Source organism: Lycorma delicatula, chromosome 10, assembly GCF_047948215.1.
Source record: "Lycorma delicatula isolate Av1 chromosome 10, ASM4794821v1, whole genome shotgun sequence".
Taxonomy (NCBI): Eukaryota; Metazoa; Arthropoda; class Insecta; order Hemiptera; family Fulgoridae; genus Lycorma; species Lycorma delicatula.
This window is the reverse complement of record NC_134464.1, coordinates 86,423,415-86,445,015: the sequence shown is the minus strand read 5'-3', so window position 1 is coordinate 86,445,015 and position 21,601 is coordinate 86,423,415. Positions and strand designations below refer to the sequence as shown.

The 21,601-nt window shown below is 29.5% G+C and overlaps 1 protein-coding gene across 3 annotated transcripts in view; it reads left to right on the top strand.

The window, feature by feature from the left end:
- The window catches only part of LOC142331107 (sensory neuron membrane protein 1-like), a 99,717-nt gene that overhangs the window by 53,195 nt on the left and 24,921 nt on the right, over positions 1–21,601 (top strand). For all 3 annotated transcript variants that reach the window (XM_075376779.1, XM_075376777.1, XM_075376778.1), the window contains exons 5-7: positions 4,758–4,972; positions 11,563–11,729; positions 14,951–15,069. In XM_075376779.1, the coding sequence (XP_075232894.1) occupies positions 4,758–4,972; positions 11,563–11,729; positions 14,951–15,069 (501 nt within the window). The remainder of the gene's footprint in view (positions 1–4,757; positions 4,973–11,562; positions 11,730–14,950; positions 15,070–21,601) is intronic.

Sequence of the window (21,601 nt, the reverse complement as noted above, 5' to 3'; positions counted from 1 at the left end):
CAGATGGGGAAAAACTCAATGACTAATTTTAGTCTAACGAAACGTGGTTCCAACTTCATGGATATGCACATAATTCAAGCATTTGGTGAACGGAAAATCCGTATCAACTGCACGGACAAAAAGTGCAATGTCAATGATGTAGGCGAGTCTTCATAACATTCTATCATGGGACAATGAACAATGAGCGATACATACTATGGTGATGGTGCAACAATTTGTAAACACTTTACCTGCAGAACGGCTAGAGTACACGTGGTTTCAGCAAGACAATGCTACGGTTCATACAGCCAACAAACTATGATTTTCTTGGATGAGTGTTTTAATGGACAAGTGATTTCGAAGGGTTTGCGCCCCCGTCGGTCAACCTTCTAATTTTTTCTTGTGGGGTACATTAAAGATGCCGCTTACAAAAGTCATCCTCATATACTTCCCGAATTGCACAGCGAAATTGAACGATGTGTCGCTGCAATTCTTCAACAAATGTTACAACACGTGCTGAAGAGCATGAACGACGTATTCAATTAGTTGAATCGCATGACGAAGGTCACTTTCAACAACTATTGTAACTTACTCATTTTCCCATTAGGTTACGATACTTTTTGAACACCTGTAGGACCTTATTACATTTTGTCAGAAAAGGTATTCATCCGATTCCAGTTAGGCTTTTTATCTTTATTAAAAATTTTTTGATAGCGTTATATATCTGTAATAGTACTGATTTTTTGTCCATAATTCAGGATTTTTCGAAGTAATCACAAATCAAATAGTTTTTTTTTAAGTCTTCGACAATATTTCCTTTAGAGATGTCACCATCTCGGGTAATTTTTATTCAAAAGTTTAATCTCCTTCTTAAGTAATTTGTATTGAAAATTTTTCATTGATAAGTTTTTAAATTTATTCAAGTCAAAGGAACTGCAATATTCATCTTTAAGATAATTTTATTACTTTTATCAATCAGTAGAACATTCAGTCAACGATACAAATCGTGAAAATTTGTTAAATTCTTCATGAATAACTCTGTATAAATCATTATCAATTGATTTCAATATTAAAAAAATTACGAGGTAAAAATATAATATTATATGCTTATATAATAATGGTTTTAATATTATAAACAGAGTTTCTTTATAGCCTAGTTGATTACTGATTTTTTTAAACATATACGCAGGTTTAATTATACAAAATTAGCATAAAAGAATTTCCATTAGAATGGAAGCAAAACGAGAAATCATTCAAATAAATTAAAAACGTTATAACATGTTATTAATTTATCACGTTCTAACAGAAGGCCGTTCATACCAGACATGTCTGCTGGTAAAGGGAAAAATTAAATTTCCACTTCACATGACCTTGTATTTCCATTATTTCTCTGACATATCCCGTATCAAAGGAATAATACAGATTTTTTTTTTTCAATATTTAATCATTCATTTTTTTATTTTTAAATGTTAAAATACTGATTATAGAAAAAACTGGTTAATAAGAATAGCGGAAATATTGGAAAATTCTTGAAACGATGAAGTGCGGAAATTTTTGATCGTCTTTAATAAAGAACGTTATTTAAAAAGATGAAAAAAGGATTTTATATAACAAAGGAAAAATAATATTATCTCTGCATCAAGAATTTTTTTATTTTATTTCTTTTTCTACATAACTTATTTTCTTACCATAAAAATCATGTCTTAACCAACAAATATGAATATTCTTTATTCAACAATCCGAGCTAAGTATATAAAATATTTTATCAAAAATAGTTTTAAAAATTACTGAATAATTTATGTTTATTTTTTTTTATAGCAGTGAAATTTCATTAAACAATAAAATTTTGTACAAAGAATTTTATTATTTAAAACCCATGAAAATTTAATACCACCGCTCCGTCAACCTACATGGTAGTATATAGTATCGCTCCCTTGCGTTCAAAAGATTCTGTATTCGAATTCCAATTAGGGTAGGAATTTATCTACACCATAATACTTCCAATCTCACGTCTTAGGGCTTCCTATGATTAATTATTTATTGACAAAGAATAAAAATAGTAAATTCTCGGTCAAGACAAAAAATTAGAAATTTTAAATCCAAAATTTTATACACAGAATATAAGAAAAGTATCAGGGTTTTAAAGATATTTATTATCTATTAACTTTTATGTACATTAATAAATTACAATTAAAATAAAAAAGAAACTTACGAGTTTTTCCCTACAAGAGTTAATTACCTACCCTACAGGAGTTATGAGCATCTTTCGCCAGGTGCCACACCATCCAACCGATAGAAGAATTCGTCCCTTACTTTAATCAGGATATCGCCTGGAATAATGGAAGCGACAGTTGCTTCAATCCTGTGCCTCAAATCGAGTAGATCAATAGGTATTGAAGAAACATATATTTATAAAAATCCCAAAGGAATAAATCACATGGGGACAAATCGGACGACCTTGGAGGCCACCGCAAATAAGCTCTGCCATCGGATCCATACCGACCGATCCAACGGTTGGAGTAAAGGTCATTCCAATCGATTCCGTACAGAATTATGCGAGAGAAGAGACATATCGTAAACTTTCCGTCGGAATATCGGCACAGGAAATATTTAATTTTGGTGAGTCCCTTTTGCATCGTAAGACTTAATTCATTGGGATTTTCTGACCCTTCATAGACATTATATGTATTAATCTTTTTCCTTGATGATATCACCATATAAGCTTAAGATTTGTGCGTGGGATATAGAAGTAGATTTTGTAGCGTGTAAAAAACGCCATGCCTGAGCAAGATTCGAACCAGGGACCTCTGGATGGAAGGCCGAGACGCTACCACTCCACTACAGAGATCGGCAACTTTTACTTATGTAAAACCTTGATTCATCAATAAAAACGCTTAAGAAAATCATCGTGTTCATACCGCAATATTTTGATTGTGAAGTCGGAACGCACAGCGTAATCTGTAGGCTAAAAAGCCTGTAATAGTTGTAAACGGTATAGAACTTATATAAGCGATTCCTTAAAACATTTCATACTTCAGAACTTACACTGCTAATTCGTGTTGGCCAGCTTTCCCAACAGCTTTTGTAAAATTAGCAGGAAAGATTCCCTGACACGTCAAACTTTTCCTCAAATATCCTCGGTCGTCCCGTACTCTTTCTTTTACACAGACATCCGGTCGTTTCAAACTGTATACCATCGACGTATGTTATTGTCACTCGAACGCTTAAACTTTCTACACTTTGCACGTTGTAACTGTAACAATAGGTTAACATTTAGGAAACTGCATAACAGAGAACAATTTTTCTGCACAGGACTCGCTATCTTTGCTAGTGGCGCTATAAAGCGGAATAATAGGGAATCAATCTACGACAATGTGAGCAAATAAAACTGTCATTTTTGCTCTTTAATTCGTTTTAATAAGTACACTTAATCCAAGAGATATAACAAATTAAATTCCCGGTATTTTTTTATTCATCCGGTATTTTTAAATTCAAACACATTACTAGTATAATATATTTATATATATATATATATTCACAGGGAAAGTATGAAACCTCCTAATGAAATAATAAAACAAAACGTTTTAAATTGAAATAATTGATTTAAAATTTTTTTGAATAAATCTTCAAAGGAAAGCTGGAAAATATCATGAGTGAAGGATCGATTTAAACAAAAGATTGCAGGATCAGAAGAAAGTATAAAAAAAGTGACCCGAAAATAAAAATGTAGACGATCTAAACGGAAACTGAAAGCTATCAAGAACTCAAAGGAGACTAGATACCGATATAATGCGAAAGAATCAAAGCCATTTTTATCCCTTATTCGATGTCCTTAGTGATAGAAAATAGGAAAAAAATTATTATAATCAAAATATAAATCCTACTAACTTTATGGGTTGTTTCCCATAAAAAAAGGAATGCATTCATTTCCTACCGTTTAATATTTATCACATTCTTTTTCTAATGACGTGTAAGATGAATATCAAGTGATACAAGTAATACAAGTGATACTAATCAGAATTACTTTCTCTGAAAGTTATGATTATCATTATGCAAACAGTATCTGCTGTGAAGCGATGTGAAGGTATCGCTTGGCATTCTAAAATGCAACATTATCTTCTGTAAAGTAGACAAAGAAGAATTCATTTTTCTCGCCAATTCTTACCTTAGTAAGCTCGATATGTGTATTGTTTTTAAGAACAGCTATGATATATTTTTGGGAGCAACTACTACGTACATTAATTTAGATATTTTACTACGTATTCAAAAAAACAATAGCCCATCGTAAATTAACACAACAGTCTATGAAAAACTACTTCGTAGTTGAATTTATTATAATAAAATTATTCTAGATACTTTTTTTTTTTTGTTTAACCTCCTGGATCACCGTTAGGTATTGCTTCATAGGATGAGATGAATGATTTGTAGCGTGGGTGAAAATGACATGCCTAACCGGGATTCGAACCCGGGACCTTCGGATGAAAGGCCGAGACGCTATCACTCGCGCCAAGAAGGCCGGTTTAATCGAAATACTAAATTTACTTATTTGATGAAAAATTAACTTCTGGATTATCAGAAGTAAATTTAATTTTCAGAAGAAAATTTTGCCTTTTAAAAAGAAACGAAGGTATAATATTTATAATAAATAATTTTAGAAATCATGATACTATCTATGTACAAATTTAATAGTTTTTATAAATGGTAGTACACTACCAAAAAAAAAAATTACGTTGTTAAAAAAAAAATTCTAATATTTGTTTTTTTTAATTTTTTCCTAGAAAAACGGTACAGCAGATGAAGGACGAATGACAGTAAAAAGAGGTCATAGAGATGTACAAGAAGTTGGTAAAGTTGTTGCATATAACGGTAAACCAGAATTAAAAGTTTGGGACGGACCAGAATGTAATCAATTGAGAGGAACTGATTCTACTGTATTTCCACCATTTATTCAACCGGGAGTAGAAATTGTATCATTTGCACCAGATTTATGCAGGTATTTCGATTACTTTTTCAAATAAGATTATTTAGATAAACGTATCGTAGTAAGTAACAAATAAATCACCAAATTAAAATTTTTAAAAGTGAAGAATACCACAAAATGGTTGTTTGCGCTCGTACTGTAACTCTAGTAGTGGGGGTATGCGCGCAAAGCTAGCTGGACCAATCAGTCGTCGCGCAATATCAGCCGTGTACGCAACTCACCCCTCTAGCGGCATCATTAACTATTTTAGATCTTATTTTTAATTTTCAGTCCACTCATTATTTAAATAAATATGTTTCTTGTCTAGTCAAACATTTTGGTCCAACTAAATGTCATTAAGAGTGCGTATGTGTGCCTGCGCCCTACCGACTAAACCTCTAATCTCACCGATTCTCCCCTCCCGGGGACGACCCGCAATTAAGCATACTCAGCGCCGGGAGGTGCCATCGGGCTTAGGGGATTCAGAGTCTCCGTGCCGCGTCACCGTTGCCGATCCACGCAAACGCAGTCCAACGACGGTTCCAGAGGGAACTGTCCTCCACCCCTTCGCCCTCCGGTCGATTTTTTCACCTCAGCCTTGGAGGTCTTATTCCAGGTATCTATGATCAAACGCAGGTCGTCCATCCTGGCTGATATATCCGCATTAATCCGTATCCCATCCTGGAAATTCTACCACCTTTTGTTGTATGATGGTAGCGGTAAGCTTTACAACCGCAGCTCTTCCTTGTTTTCCCGTCAGCATGAAGTATGAGTCCCTCTAGTCCTAGCTATCCTTCGAATGAATCCAGCGTATGCACCTGTAAAAAGTATGTTCACAGGTATCTAGCTATCCGTATATAAGCACTTCGTTTATTGTGCTCACACTCCTGGCTACGCATTCTGTGACCGGCTTTGCTACATAGAACCTAGGTTTCTTCTTAGTCTGCCTTATTATGGCCATATATTTATTTAATATTAAAATACAATTTCTGTTTATAAGAAAATTAAATTATTATAACCGTAATTTGATTAAAAGTAACGTGTAGAACCTACATACGAGCATAAAATTTAAACACACTTGCCACTATGATTCACTCATTAGTGCAAATGAAAAATATGTCACTTAAAGTCAATGTAACATCAAATTGAGTTTATTTTGTCTGTTATCGACCTTAAATTGAGCGTAACTCAGGAACAACTAAATTTTCATATTTACATCAAATTTTCATATACACAACTTCAGATAAACTACTACATCAAATCTAAATTTATGAATCAATGAAACTGTTCGAGAAATTTGGATATTTTTGAGCTGCAAATTTTACATACAGGCCTACAAACATATGTAGGTCTATGTATAAAACATTTCCTATTATATATATATATATATATATATATACAGGTGTCTCTCAAAGAAGCAGAGAAATTTCCGTTGCGGACATGTTCTATGGAGAAAATAATGAAAAAACTTTATATACATAGGTCTGCAAGCGCTTTGTTTTCGAATTACGGCTAGAGAAGATTTCGCCCGGATTGCAGGTCTCCTAATAAAAAGAAGCCACTGTAATTTTTGGAACCCAAGTTAAGGCGTATGGTTGGTGATTTCTTATGTAATTTTAGCTGTGAAATAGGATAAAAAAGATCCCACAACTCAAGTAGTTTTTAAGATATCCGACGTAAAATACAAATTTTGGTGTCGAAAAACAAGTTTCTTTTTTAGGTTTGTAATGCAATTGATTTGTTAAATGACTAATAAATGCGGAATATTTAGTAACAAAACTTGCAGAGAATTTAATTCTGAGAAAATTAATTCAAATACAGCAAATAAAAAGTAAATAAAACCTTTAAAAATCTGTTTTTTATTGAAGAAAAACAGATCAAAAAATAGAGAGAAAATCTTATTATAAAATAGAAAATATTATTCTTTCTGTAACTATTAAATATTATTCTTAATAAATTAAAACAAAATAATAAAATGTATGACATGATAATTGGTGGCAGAATAACAAACTAAAATATTTCCCATGTCTTTTCGTATCATCTCAGGATCGTTTCGTATAAATTCAATAGCATTCATATTTTAATGAGTAACTCTTCTTTAGTATTAACTTTTTTTGGTATGCTACCGTTTTCCATATGGCCCCAAAAAAGTATTCTAGCGGGGTTAAGTCAGACAATCGTGGTGGCCAATCGATTGGTTACCACGACCAGTACAATTTAAGAATTTAGCATTCAAGTGATTCCTAGCTACTAAAGAAAAATGTAGGGTTTGGACCATCGAGTTGGAAAATCATTTGTAATCTAGTTTGTAAAAGGTACATCCTCCAAAAAAGCCGGAAAATTATTTTTCAAGTTATGAACGTATGCATCTCCTGTAAGGTTTTCATTGAATACAGATGGTCCCAGAATTTTGTCATAATGTCAAACCAAACATTAATGTTGAATCTCTGATGGAAACTAGTTTCAACAGTACCACGTGGATTTCTCGGCCCTGTCATTGGGTTGTAGCCCTGCCTACAACCCAATGACACAAGATTAACTTCTGAGGGCAATCTGTTGGCAGCAAATTTTGAACCTTTTGCCGGCGGAAAGGATAAAAACTTTCTTTCCGTAGGATGCAGCATATTATGTTTTTTGACAAACCAGTGCGACATGAAATTTTCCTTGTTCTAGTGGCTGGACTTCCCGTTAAAGCCCATCAGGGCTAGCAACGAAAGGGGATGGTGTGGCGACCGGAAGCCTCACAAGGAGGGTGTCTTCCCCTATGGGGTTGGGATGTGCCTGGACTATTCTGAATAACAAGATGTTCATCAATAACACAATGATTTACTTGGCATTCGACAGAAAACGAACACGTTGGAAACGTTCGTAAATGCTGATACGCCGAAAAATGTTTAAAAAAAATTAAGAATCTTTATTAATATTCAATAAAGAAATTTCATTGGGAATGGTTTTTTCGTACATTTCATATGTAAAAATTTACTTATAACGTATAGAAATTCAATTTACCCTCCCCAATCACACTGTATGACCGAAAGTAATACCGTACTTTTTTCAATAAGTCGGTAAAAAAAAGTAATATTGAATTATAAAAGTTATAATTATTAATTTAGTTAATTCTATAATGGAAATAATATAATTTCAAAAAACAAAACAGGATTATTTAAAATATTATTATATTTTTTTACTCTGTTATAAAAAAAATGAGACAGTTGCAAAGTTACTTAAGCGGAAATGAGAATAATTAAACAGCTGGCTTTATGAATCATTGGTGAAAAGATAAAACCCATGGATTTTAAGTATAATAAATGACGGTGAATTGAACCAAAGAGTTTTATTTCCATCATTACCAAATTAAAACTCCATTTTTAAATTACCTTTCTTAACAAAGAGGAATTCATTAAATTAAATTATTTTATTTCAATTATATTTATTTTTTGTCATTTAACTGGTTTAATTTTATTCTATATCCTTCTGTATATTCTGTACTAATGTTTTAACTTCATATGTTTTAACATGTTCATAATGTTTTAACATGCTCAATCCTCAGTTTCCTTTTTAAATGTTTTTCAATTTTTGTCTTCCTCTACAGTTCTTATCTAAATTTATCTAATCTCCCAATTATCAACATCTTCCTGTAAAACTACATTTCATTCTTTTTCTATCTGCTTTTCCTATTTTCCAAGTTTTTCTTAGTATAAAGTGTGAACCTCGTATAAATATTTTTAGATTTATTTATCTTCATGAAAACTCTCATCTCTTCTTATTTCAATTTAAATATCATTAATAATCCTCAATAACAAAACTCTTTAAAAATATATGGCCTTAGAATGAACCTCAAGAAGAAGTACATGGTGATAACTAGATCACAAATGGCGAGCCCATAGTTATACATTGACAATGCGATAATTGAAAAAAAAAAACAAAATACAAATATCTTGGTACTTGGATAACCAACAACATGGACCAAACAATGGAAATTAAAACCTGGATAGAAATGGCTGGAAGCACATTTCTCAAAATGCGTGCTTTCTTGTGTGATCGGCAGGTCAGATTACATCTGTAGGCTAGAATGGTAAAATGTTATGTGTTTCCCGTGCTGCTATATGGGAAGAAGGCATGAACGTTGAAATAACTACACGTAAAAAAGTTGGCGGTCTTTGAAATGTGGTGCTATAAATGCATGCAAAGGATGTCTTGGAAGGATAAGGTGTCAAACATCAAGGTACTAGAGAGTATGAATAAACAGCTCGATATTATGTTTATAATACAAGCAGGGAAATTACAGTATCTAGGTTACATAACGAGGGGAGAGAAGTTCAAGTTGCTTCAGCTGATCATGCAGGGGAAGATAGTGGGCAGACGTAACGCTGGGAGGCGCAGAATTTCATAGTTGTGCAATCTGAGGGAATGGTTCAGCACATCATCCACTGAACTGTTACGAGCTACCTACTCGTAACAGAAGAAGAAGAAGAAGAAGAAATAATTTTACTCCCTCAATAACAAAACTCTTTAAAAATAAAAACATTTGCAACAAAAAACCGAATACATTTTTATAACATAATGTTTTAAATAATTTAAAACATTTTCACTCTTTTTTCTAACCATCCTCAGTAATTGTTTCTCTCATGATAGGTATTTTTTCTACTACCAAATTTTTTAAATTATTGTTGTAGTAATACTGGTCAAAACCGGTTTAAAAACAGTAGCACCAGCACTGAAGATGACAAAGATGGCTGAAAACATTTTAAAGAGTCATGTTCAGACAAAAACTCAAAAGGTGAAGATTTCTAGAAGAAAAGAAAAAGAACACAAAGAATTCAGCAAAGTAGAAAGAAGAACAATCACAAAAAATCAAAAACAACTGGGAAAAAATAAAAGAGATTCCAGTAAGTAAAACTACTTATCATGGTCATATAAATACCAATTAAAAAAAATTAATTTAGTCGTTTACTCTGTCTACTTTATATCACCTAATTTTTTACCAATATGGACTTCATTTTTAAACATGATTAATTTCACATAGTTTTAACTCTATCAATCTTAAAAACCAGAGTTAAAGAAAATAAACCTATATATGTTGAATTTGTTGATCTGTACGTGTAACATGGTGCTGAACGGAACAAAATTTATAACTGACAAAAATTTAGTTTATTTTCAGAAGGCGGAGCAACTTGTTACATATTAAACGATTCACTTGTAGTCATTTGTGCTGTTTTTACAGAAGAACAAACTGTTAGCAGAGAACTGTTGATTTGGTGGTTTTTGGATTTCACACTTTGTTTAGTTGTGATTTTTTCCTTCGCAGCTACTTGAAGAGCAGGGGTTACGAATCAAACACCCGCATTATCGATGAACTGAAGGCGAACAATCAACAGTAATTATTATCATCCTATTATCAGCCTATTATCATCGCCAATTATCATGGACAAAACAAATAGCTTATTATCTTTCTTTCTTTTAGATATCATTATATTTGTTTAATTGTTATTTATTTTCAAACAGAATTTCTCTTCTACTCATTTTTGGTTTTTTGTCAAAACAAAAATAAACGTCATCCGCAAATCTTAATATTTTTATTTCTCCTTCTTGGATCATTACTCTGCCCTTAAATCTGTCTTTTATTTCCTGAATTGGTTTCTCTTTATTCATGTTGAAAAGCAATGTGAAAAAATATATCTTTTTCTCATTCCGTTTCATATCACAGTTAGCCTTTTTCTTTCCCTATTACTTTTACCATTGATATCTAATTCTTATATGAATAAGTCGTATTTACCTCTATTTCATGTCAATTTTTCTTTCAAATTCTTAACTTTTGCTCCATTTAAAATCTGTAATGAATTCTACATATCTATAAATTCATCATCTACAGGTTTATGTTTGTTAAGGTTGGTTTCTAAGAATAGTATTAGTTAAGAGTTATTTTCGATATAGTTAAAAATAGATAAAGTTGAAAAAATAAATGAAATATATATTAATAGAAGGTTGGACGATATGTATGAATGATGCTCTCATAAATGCACAATAACGAAAAAATTGTTAGAAAATAATCCTGAGTAGGATTTAGAATTTCCTATCCTAATATTGTAGTATCACTACAATAACATTTTAAAATGGATTCAAAATAAATGAAAGCATTAACAATCATAGGAAGCAGAATGCATATGAGTACTAAAAACAGATATGCTGGTTCAGCCCGATGCTATGTAAACAAAAATGTATTAAAAGTAGTTTTGTCTGTTAATTACCATAAATCTCATCTTTCTACAAAGTAATTTAATTAACTCTGATATGTTTATACCAATTGTATGAAACAGAATAACAGACATGTTGTATTTGAAAATTGGAACATTTTTGCATGTTTGTAGTAATATAATATCTTTGTGTTCAGTAGTTTTTACATTTAAACAGGTTGTTTCATTATGATAGTATAGCTTTGGAGGAGTCAATTTATCTCACATTACAATCTAGAAATAAATACAAATAGATTCTTATTTATTTTCATTGTAATTTGCATAATATATGTCTAACTTGTTTCATAATTTTATAATAATAATAAAATTTTATTAATAATACTGTACTGTAATTATTTTGTTGAAATTAAACAAAAAAAAAATTATTAGGTCCTTAGGTGCTAAATATGAAGGACCAATTGTATACAGAGGATTGAAAGGTAATCATTACACTGCAACGCTAGGTGATATGTCCAGTAACCCGGAAGAAAAATGCTTCTGTCCAACTCCAAATACTTGCCATAAAAAAGGGATATTTGATCTCACAAAATGTACTGGTAAGTTATTCATTAATATAAAAACTATTCATATTTTTGTTATTTTAAGACAGTGAAATAAATTTAATGCTATGAAAGATAAATATTTGTTATCCAAAAGATGGGATTGTTATAAAAACAGGTTAAAATCACATATATTTTCACGGTCAAAAGTAAATGTAAATGAAATGGTTAACATCATATTTGCCTTCTTTAATGTTTAATGATAAAAAAGTACCTATTATTGTTATATTGAATAAAATATAATATTTTTCTTTATATTATAACTTTCAACTTTGATTCATCTATCAGTGCATTAAAAATTTGCATCACATTCCTTTCTCTTCAACAATTTTGACTATGTTGTTTAATAACAACATTATTTAAGAAAGATACAAATATATATTTAGAATGATTAATCTAAATTATTCCAGGCCATGCAATCAATTTCAAAGAGTGATCTGGAAATTTTTTTATTATTTATTACTATTATTATCACAAAACAAAATTTTTGCCAGTAACAAACCACTAATTTTATAAAGAATAATACATTTAAGATGAAAGTATTTAAAAAAATAAAAATATTGAATTAAATATTAAACAAGATTTTTTTTTTATTAAGTTTCACTGATTGCTGTAATAATTAACCATTAAAAAACGGCAAAAATATTAAACTGATCTATAGATGAATGGCTTTAACAATTAATGGCTGATCTATGGGTTTAACAATTGGAATTTTATTCTGTTTCACAATTTTTAATTTTAAGGTTTATGAAAAATTTTAAGTGCTATTTCAACCATCAACCAAACAGCAGCAGTAATAAAGAACATAAGAAAGAAGCCGTAATAAGAAAGGGAGTCCAACAAGGATGTTCCCTATCCCTGTTACTTTTTAATCTTTACATGGAACTAGCAGTTAATGATGTTAAAGAACAATTTTGATTCGGAGTAACAGCACAAGGTGAAAAGATAAAGATGATATGATTTGCTGATGATATAGTAATTCTAGCTGAGAGTAAAAAGGATTTAGAAGAAACAATGAATGGCATAGATGAAGTCCTACGCAAGAACTATCGCATGAAAATAAACAAAACAAAACAAAAGTAATGAAATGTAGTAGAAATAACAATGATGGACCACTGAATGTGAAAATAGGAGGAGAAAAGATCATGGAGGTAGAAGAATTTTGTTATTTGGGTAGTAGAATTACTAAGGATGGACGAAGTAGGAGCGATATAAAATGCCAAATAGCACATGCAAAACGAGCCTTCAGTCAGAAATATAATTTGTTTACATCAAAAATTAATTTAAACGTCAGGCAAAGGTTTTTGAAAGTATATGTTTGGAGCGTCACTTTATATGGAAGTGAAACTTGGACGATCGGAGTATCAGAGAGACATATCGGAGAGTCAAGAGACATATAGGCCAGATATTAAGGCATCCTGGAATAGTCACTTTAATATTAGAGGAACAGGTAGAAGGAAAAAATTGTATAGGCAGACCACGTTTGGAATATGTAAAACAAATTGTTAGGGATGTAGGATGTTGGGGGTGTACCAAAATGAATCGACTAGCACTAGATAGGGAATCTTGGATAGCTGCATCAAACCAGTCAAATGACTGAAGACAAAAATATAATTTCAACTATCAGATTGTAAGATGCAGTTTACTATCATCTTATCCAGGATCAAAAAATATACTTTTATATATACATATTTATGAATATAAACAAAAAAGTATTCCTTAACCAGATACTTAATTTACAAGATGAAAGAAAGATGAAGTTGCACAAGAAAGAAATTAAACTTAAAATTTTAAACCAGTTTTAATAACCAAGAATTTGAAATAATTTATTTAAAATTTGTTTGTTTTGTTAAACAAACTAATACATATTTGATTATGTGCTTATCAGCACGTGCTTATCATCTTATACCAGGAATATAAAAACACCTTATACATCGGGAATAAAAAAACCATTTTTTGTATCAAAGATGTATATCTGAACGCATTTTGACAATTTTTTTTTTAACAGTAAGTAACTAAAAATGTGCCAACAAAATATCTAATAGGCTTATAAGATTCAGCAAGCAATTATTTGGCAGCTGAATGATTCAGTCTAAAATAAATAATTGGATAAAATATTATGTAATGATGGAAAAATGACTAATAGGAAGACAAGGAAATTTTAAACTCTAAAAAAATTGTGAAAAGCTTTTTTCTGCTGAGTAATTTCTAATTATTTAAAAAATTTTCTCTTATATAAAACGTGTAATTAAAAATAATGTATAATTATTTTGATATAACTAACTCATTAAAATGTTTGGATATACTGCTACATTATGTTAATTAATTATATTTACATCTATAGGAGATTATTTTTTGTGAAATATTTTTTTTATTTTACTTACTTTTATTACAATACTCATGGATTAACATTTTAATATGATTCCTGAAATATAATCTAGAATATTATGGTTTAAATAGAAATTATTTATTTAATTATGTATTATTTATTTAATATATTATAAAGAATCATGTTATGTAATTTTTATTAAAACAGATGAATTACTTTGTTTTTAAGGTCTGTATAAAATAATTTATTGTGTTGTGCATTAGAACACAATGAGAATTAGTGAGGTCTAACAGGGTAGAGAAGTATACTCTTTCAAGTGATTAATTGAACAAAACACAAATTTTACTGAACGATTCGCAGTGGAGTGTTAAACAAATGGTGTATTAACAAAGTCCAACTAAACATTACATGTTATGTGAAGAAGGCAAAGTAAAAATCACATACATGTGTGATCATAACACACATACATTATATAAAAATATTTATACATTATTTTTAATTCGATGTTATATGTAAGAGAAGAATTTATAAATAACCAGAAATTACTCACCAGAAAAAAGCTTTACACATTTTCTTTTCTTTTTTCATTTTTTTTTCACACATGCACATGCAATGGCATGTAGTGGCATATGCAAAAAATTAAAACAAGTAAGAATTGGAAACTGAAGCATTAATTTCATACAAGATACACATTCTATTGGAACAAACATATTGATTTCTGTTCAGTTACATTTAACAATAAGTCAAGGATGTACACAATCAAATGGAATATTGATAAATATTTGTCAACCTTACCAGAGGCAAGGTTTTATTAATATTTTGTAAAACTGTATGCTGTTATGAAAATAGCATTACGTTTACTCAATCTTTTTCATTCCTTTTTTTATAGGAGCTCCAATCCTCTTAACTCTTCCACATTTCTTGGAAGTAGATCCATATTACCTAGGATTGGTTGATGGGCTACAACCTGTACAAGAAAAACATCAAATATATATGGATTTTGAACCGGTATGTTTGTCATTTATTTATATGTATTAATTACGCATTTGAAAGTTAATATTTGTTTTTATAAATTAATGAACTTCACAGATTTGTTAGAGCTATTACAAATGATTGATTCATCAAACAGCTTACAGTATTAATTTTAGTATACTTCATTCAATTTGTGTTGAACTCAACAAACTGAGATTAAGAATAACATTCAATTAATGAGGTGAAAATTTTAAACAAAATTATTAAAACAAAAAAAAATTTACTTTATTAAACATACAGTTGGAGACATGTAGGAGCACTCGACTTCATTAATATAACTGCATATTTGTAGATAATATTCTACACTGGTAGATTCTTCTAGGTAATCATATGGTTCATGAAACATAGGTTCTTTAATTTGGATTCTAATGTGTGATTCTTCTGTTATGGGAAACAAACCTCCAATTAATCCATACTGAATTTACAGATTGAGGTAATGAAAAATATACAGTTCTAAGTATCATTATCAACAAACAATCTCAGAATGTAACAGAAATATAGAACAAAGATCACACACATTTTTTTTAGGTTCTTGATTTGATAATCATTTCTAAGATGGGGATCAATTATGATTTCCAAATTTTTTCTTTGTAAATTTTATTACCCATAACAACAACCTTATTTGATTTCTTGATATCATTCCATATAAAGAAATAGATCTAAGTTTTCTTAACTGAATTCTTCTGATTTAAGAAAATGTATTAAAAGTACAATTATTTTTAACTAAAGTTATTATTAATTTATTAAAATCTGAACTATCTTTATATGATTTTCTCTCTCTTGGCAAAGCAATGTTTCCCATCATTTCTTTCCAGAGATGAACAAAATAGTATTATTAACAAATAACCTAACTTTTTCATTGATCTTTATAACATAAATCATTTGTACACTTGATCATGATTTCATTAAATGTTGTATATATATTTATTTATCGAAGATTTCAATTGTTCAGCTTGAATTGTCTAGTCACGAAACAGTTTACTTTGTTTACCCTCATTCATTCACAATTTACTTTGATTACCGTCATCACCTGTCATGGCTTTAATTCTCCACCTTGTTCTATCCTTTGCTAACCTCTTTTTTCAGCATATTTTCCCTTTTCCATAATCCCATCAATCATTTGAATTCTTCCTTCCTGTTCCTTTCCTTCCATTCGCTAAGCCTTCTATTGCACCCACTAATAAAACTACCTTCTTCTCATACAATGTCCTAACCAGTTACTTTTCCTACATTCAATCACATTTAGCATTTTCCTGTTCTCATCGATTCACCTTATACTTCTTCATTTGTTACATGGTCTTGGCATCTAACATTTATCATTCTGTGGCATACCCACATCTCAAAAGCCTCAATTTGTTTTCTGTATGCCTTTCTCATCATACACGTTTCAGCTTTGCACTTCAAATAAAACAATACCCTGACAAAAAATAATTCAATAAGCTTAAATTTGGTGATCAATGGGGCGAAAACTCTTCAAAGACTTTGAATATGTTCTTTATAGTTGTGTAAGAGCATTACTTCCCTGACTATTATAGAATGGTCTAATATCACATTGTTGAAACCAGTTATATTTGATTTCTTCTACTGTGAACTGATTTATGAAACTGATGATAATTTCCTAATAATAACAATTACTAATTATTGTTAATTCAAAGAATACAGATCCAATATATGACTTCTAAGTTTTCACAAAAACAATAATTTTATGATAACAACTTTAGATATTGTTTTCATGCAAAGAGAATGATATATTTATGGGAAATATTTAATCCTCCAAAATGAAGAAAGTATTATCCTCAAATCCTAAAAAGTAAGAAATTTGGAATAAATTTCTGAGTTCTGGATACCCATTTTATTAGTATAATCTGCTATCAGATTCAATGATAGAATGATTAAAATAATTTATTTCATAGATCTTACTATTGTACATCTATATGGTGAGTTCTACTTATTAGAAATTAAATTAGCCTATTAGATATTAATATGTAGAAGAGTGTTCCTTGTAAGAATAAGGCATTATTCCTTTTTTATCCTACAATTTTCCTTTTTTATATCCTTTTTTTTATGTACAATTATTGTACATTCAATTTTATTCAAATATATAGGTAGAGAAACTGAAAAAATAAGTTATAAGCTTAATCTAATGAAAAAAAAAATGATTTGTAGATAAATCAAGCAAAGGAACAGCTGTGTTATTAATTCTTATCTTACAATATTCAATGTCGTTATTCTTGATAATCAATGGAAAAATGCAAAGGGAATATGACTGGCAAGCAGTTATATTATATATATATATATATATATATTGTTTGATTAGAATTAGGAATAGGAGGCTTGGCTTTATCCAGAAGGAACTTAAGTTTGTTTCTTTTTCAGTCTCTGGATAGAGGTTAAACTGAAATATCTAAATTGCAGATTTTTACTTGCAAAACTAAGTCTCTCGGTATTAATTTGCTAGAAATTATTAATTAATTAATTATTTTTCTAAAAATAAATAATTCATTAGAGTTTTTTGGACAGTTCCATAGATGTGCCTATGGAACTGTCCAAAAAATCACTATTGTATTTTTAAACTTCAATAACAATGCAACTGCCCTGTAGCCTAGCAAAATATGCCAGTATGGTGACTTGATTGGAATGGGAGCAGCTGACTTAAAAGATAAAAAAGTGGATTGGGCAAAAGGGGATCAATCCAGAGAAGGACTCCCATACGATTGAGATTGATCAGAATAGTTTATTGCCTTGTCTATCTCCAAGGCAGATACATACTATTTGTAAAAAAAAGAAATAATCAAAATATAAATGATGCAAAAAATTATTGTAATATAGAAAGAAAAATACAGAAAAGGAAAATTATATCAAACCAATAAGCTAAATGACTTTTGACCTCCATGACAGAATAGTAGCACCTCAGTCTTTTACCTAGATAGTCATGAATTCAAATCCCAGTTAGGGTTAGAATCTTTCAGATATTAACAAGTTCCCATATATAACCTTTTAGTTTAAATTATATATTAATGTTATAAAAAAGAAGAAAACAGCATATATGTATTTGTAGATGAAAAACTAATGATTGACAACTCTAAATAAAATTGAACTGATCAAGAAAACTTTTCAGTTTCAGTTATTTACCACAAAGTATCTCAGTATTAATTTGTTAAAACTTGTGAAATAATTTATCTTCTAAAAACAATTCAGCTGAGTGCAAATTTTCATGTTATTATTGACTTGTGGTAAAATAATAAATTGACCAAGATATAATAAAAGGTATAATAAAATTTAGTCCAGGTGCAGCTAAATATTTTGATTTTATATTATAATCAGATATCAGACATCTTCATTTCCCGTTTAATTCTACGGATGATGGAAAGGGGAAGTTACTCCTCTAGGAACCCTATACTCATTCTTCAGTGGTTCTTTAATACCTGAAGAAAAGTTATTTTTGATGTAATGTTTGTTAAAGTTGGTCAAGGAAAACTGTCCATCAGTAATGTTTCATATTAATTCTCATATACTCTGTAACAATTTTCTAATTTCCCAAATGAATGTGGACAGGGTTCTAACTTATATGTAGCTTTTACCTGGAGAGATTCTTTGAATAATCTTCTGGAAATTTTCTTTTCCAATCTAAAAGAAAGAACAGAAACGTTTCTCTCTCAAGAATGTATAAAAATCATGAGTGATTAACTTCTATTTATTTCTAATCCATTGTTTCATACTTTTTAGTTCTACAGATGTAACAGAAACTTCATTACGAGCTCTGACTTATACATAAGATTGTTGATTCTGTAGTTTGAGCCAACTAAACCTTTTTAGACACTGGATATAGTACACAACGAAATCTATATCCTATGGTCGTTGGTACTTTACTGATTATGACCCAAAATAACAGCTGAGAACTGTTGAGGTATTATAATCCTTACTAAATTACAGAATATATACAATGAATACAGAATACTGAATTTGAAAAAAAAATAACAATGAAGTTAGACCACATAAAAATTTTAAAAATCAGTTAATTAAAAACACTTTGGCATAGTTGAACTAGTAAACATAATACGCGTTTTTTTTTTGTGTTTGTTTAACATTATAATTATGTATGAACACATTAATAGTCAATATTACAAAATCTTTATCTAATAATATTTTTATAAATATATAAATAATCCTTTTGCTAGTACTCATTATTAATTATTATAAGTTAATTAATTACTTTATTAATTCATTATTATAAATTCTTTGAATGTAATTATGAAACGAAATATATTTTCTTAAAAATTTATTAAAACTGTCTTATAATAAAACAATGCATCTTCAAGTAATAATATAATACACAGATAATTAAAAAATTATCTCAGAATTTTAAAGAAATAATTTGATTGTAATTTAATACGAAAAAAAAGTAAAGGAACTTTTCAGAGGTAAATAAATGTAAAACCTTTTTAAAGTAACTTTAGACAAGAAAATCCTTTATAAAACAAAAGAGATTTAAAAATTTAAAAGGAATGAAAAAAGTTAACGAGATAAAATATATAATATTAAGATGAATCTATATGAAGGTATAAAGATTTTATAAAAAAAGAATTGTAGGAAGTGAGATAAATAGAGGATATTTATTTTGCTAAGGATAAAATGAAATGAGTTTTTAGGGATAAAACGTAAAGTGTAATAATATATTATATTAAAAACACCCATATGTAAGACACACAGAATTTATATTCATACACACAGGCACCTCCTTTAACATTTTTACTGTTATAATAAAATAGTCATAATTTGTTTTTTTTAATTTGAATCAGCTTAAAAAGGGTAAAATTATGTGATAATATCAAGACTCCCGTTTATTCCTGTCAAGTGAATCTCTGCCAAAATACTACAAGAGTGAAAAAAAGGCAAGTGTTATTCACAGTAACAATATAGCTTCTTATGAAAGATCACAACCTATTGTTCACTAAAAAAAAACATATATTAACATGATAAACAGTAATACCCCTTTGTTACGCATGTTTATTTTTATAAAAGCTATTTTCACCACTAAAAATTAATTAATTGATATATTTTGCATGTTTTTAATAATTCTTATCGAGTAAAACGAATCCACCATTTTTATTCTTTACAAGCCAACTTACTTTACATTGGCTTTATAAAAATTAAATTATATTTTCTCTATAATTAGGCACATGGCATAGGCTACAATCACACAATTTACTCTTTTCTCATCAGGAAAAAATGAAACCTTCCTGTGTATATTCCTCAGATGACGCAAGCTTTCAGGGTTCAGAAAATACTAGGATGAATCAAAAGGTTATTATTAAAAAACTTTTTAATAAAAATTTAGTAGATATATAATTAAATAAAATATAATTAATAATAAATTAATTAAATATAGAATCAATAAATACTAATTATTAACAAAGATAATAATAAAAGTCATAAATCTTTTGTGCATTTATATGATGAATGGTAAATGCAGTAAAATTACAGCTGAATTACGATGGCTAGTCTATGATGGGCAATTACCAGTTAAATGAAAATAACACACATATGATATTTATTATTAGTTACTTAATATTTATTTTACTATTGTGAATGTTGCAATTTGTTCCACTAGTGAACAATAAGCAACCCTCCATGGCCAATGAGATGAGGGTGATATATATGACATGTAAAATGAGGTGTAGTCTTGAACAGACTCAGGCTGACCATTCCTGAGAGGTGTGATTAATCGAAGGCCACCACCAAAGTACACTGGTATCCATTGTCTAGTATTCAAAACTGTATAAAAGGAACTAACATTTACTGGGATTTAAACCTCAGAACCTTCGATTTCAAAAATCAGCTGTTAAATAACTGATTTACAGTGATGAGTAATCACTAAACCAGCCTGGTGGGCTAGTAAATAATATAAATGTTTATAAAATAAGTGTTGAAGTCAGGAAAACTGACACTACAATCTAAAGGGGGTCTATTTGTTTTTTAATTATTTTATATCATCATGACAAATTAATGAAAGATATAATCAAAATAACTGATATCACAACCACCAAAAACATAATTTCATTGTAAAAGTGTTAATGAATCACCTTACAGCAAAAACCGTACGGTGAATAATAAAAATCATCCAAAAACACTTACATTGTGAAGGTATCCCTCAAAAAACAACTGTTTGTTCTGAATCTGAAAAAAATTGATATGTTTTAAAATACAAAATTTTATTTTTAGACTTGCCAAAGGACTGTTTCAAAATACAACAAACAACTGGTTTAAAAGAAAAAAAAAACATGAAAAAAACAAGCCAGCTACTCATTCTTAATAACATCTATTTAAGCTATTATTTTGTAATTGCGCCCTGGCGAATGAATCTTTGTAATTTTTGTAGTGAACTTTTGAAATTTTATGAGGAATACCTTCTTCACACTACGAATATTTTTTAGGAGTTTGTATTATTCATTATTTTTTTTTTGGAATTCTCACTGTTTTTTTTTTTTTATAAGGAGATTCACCAATT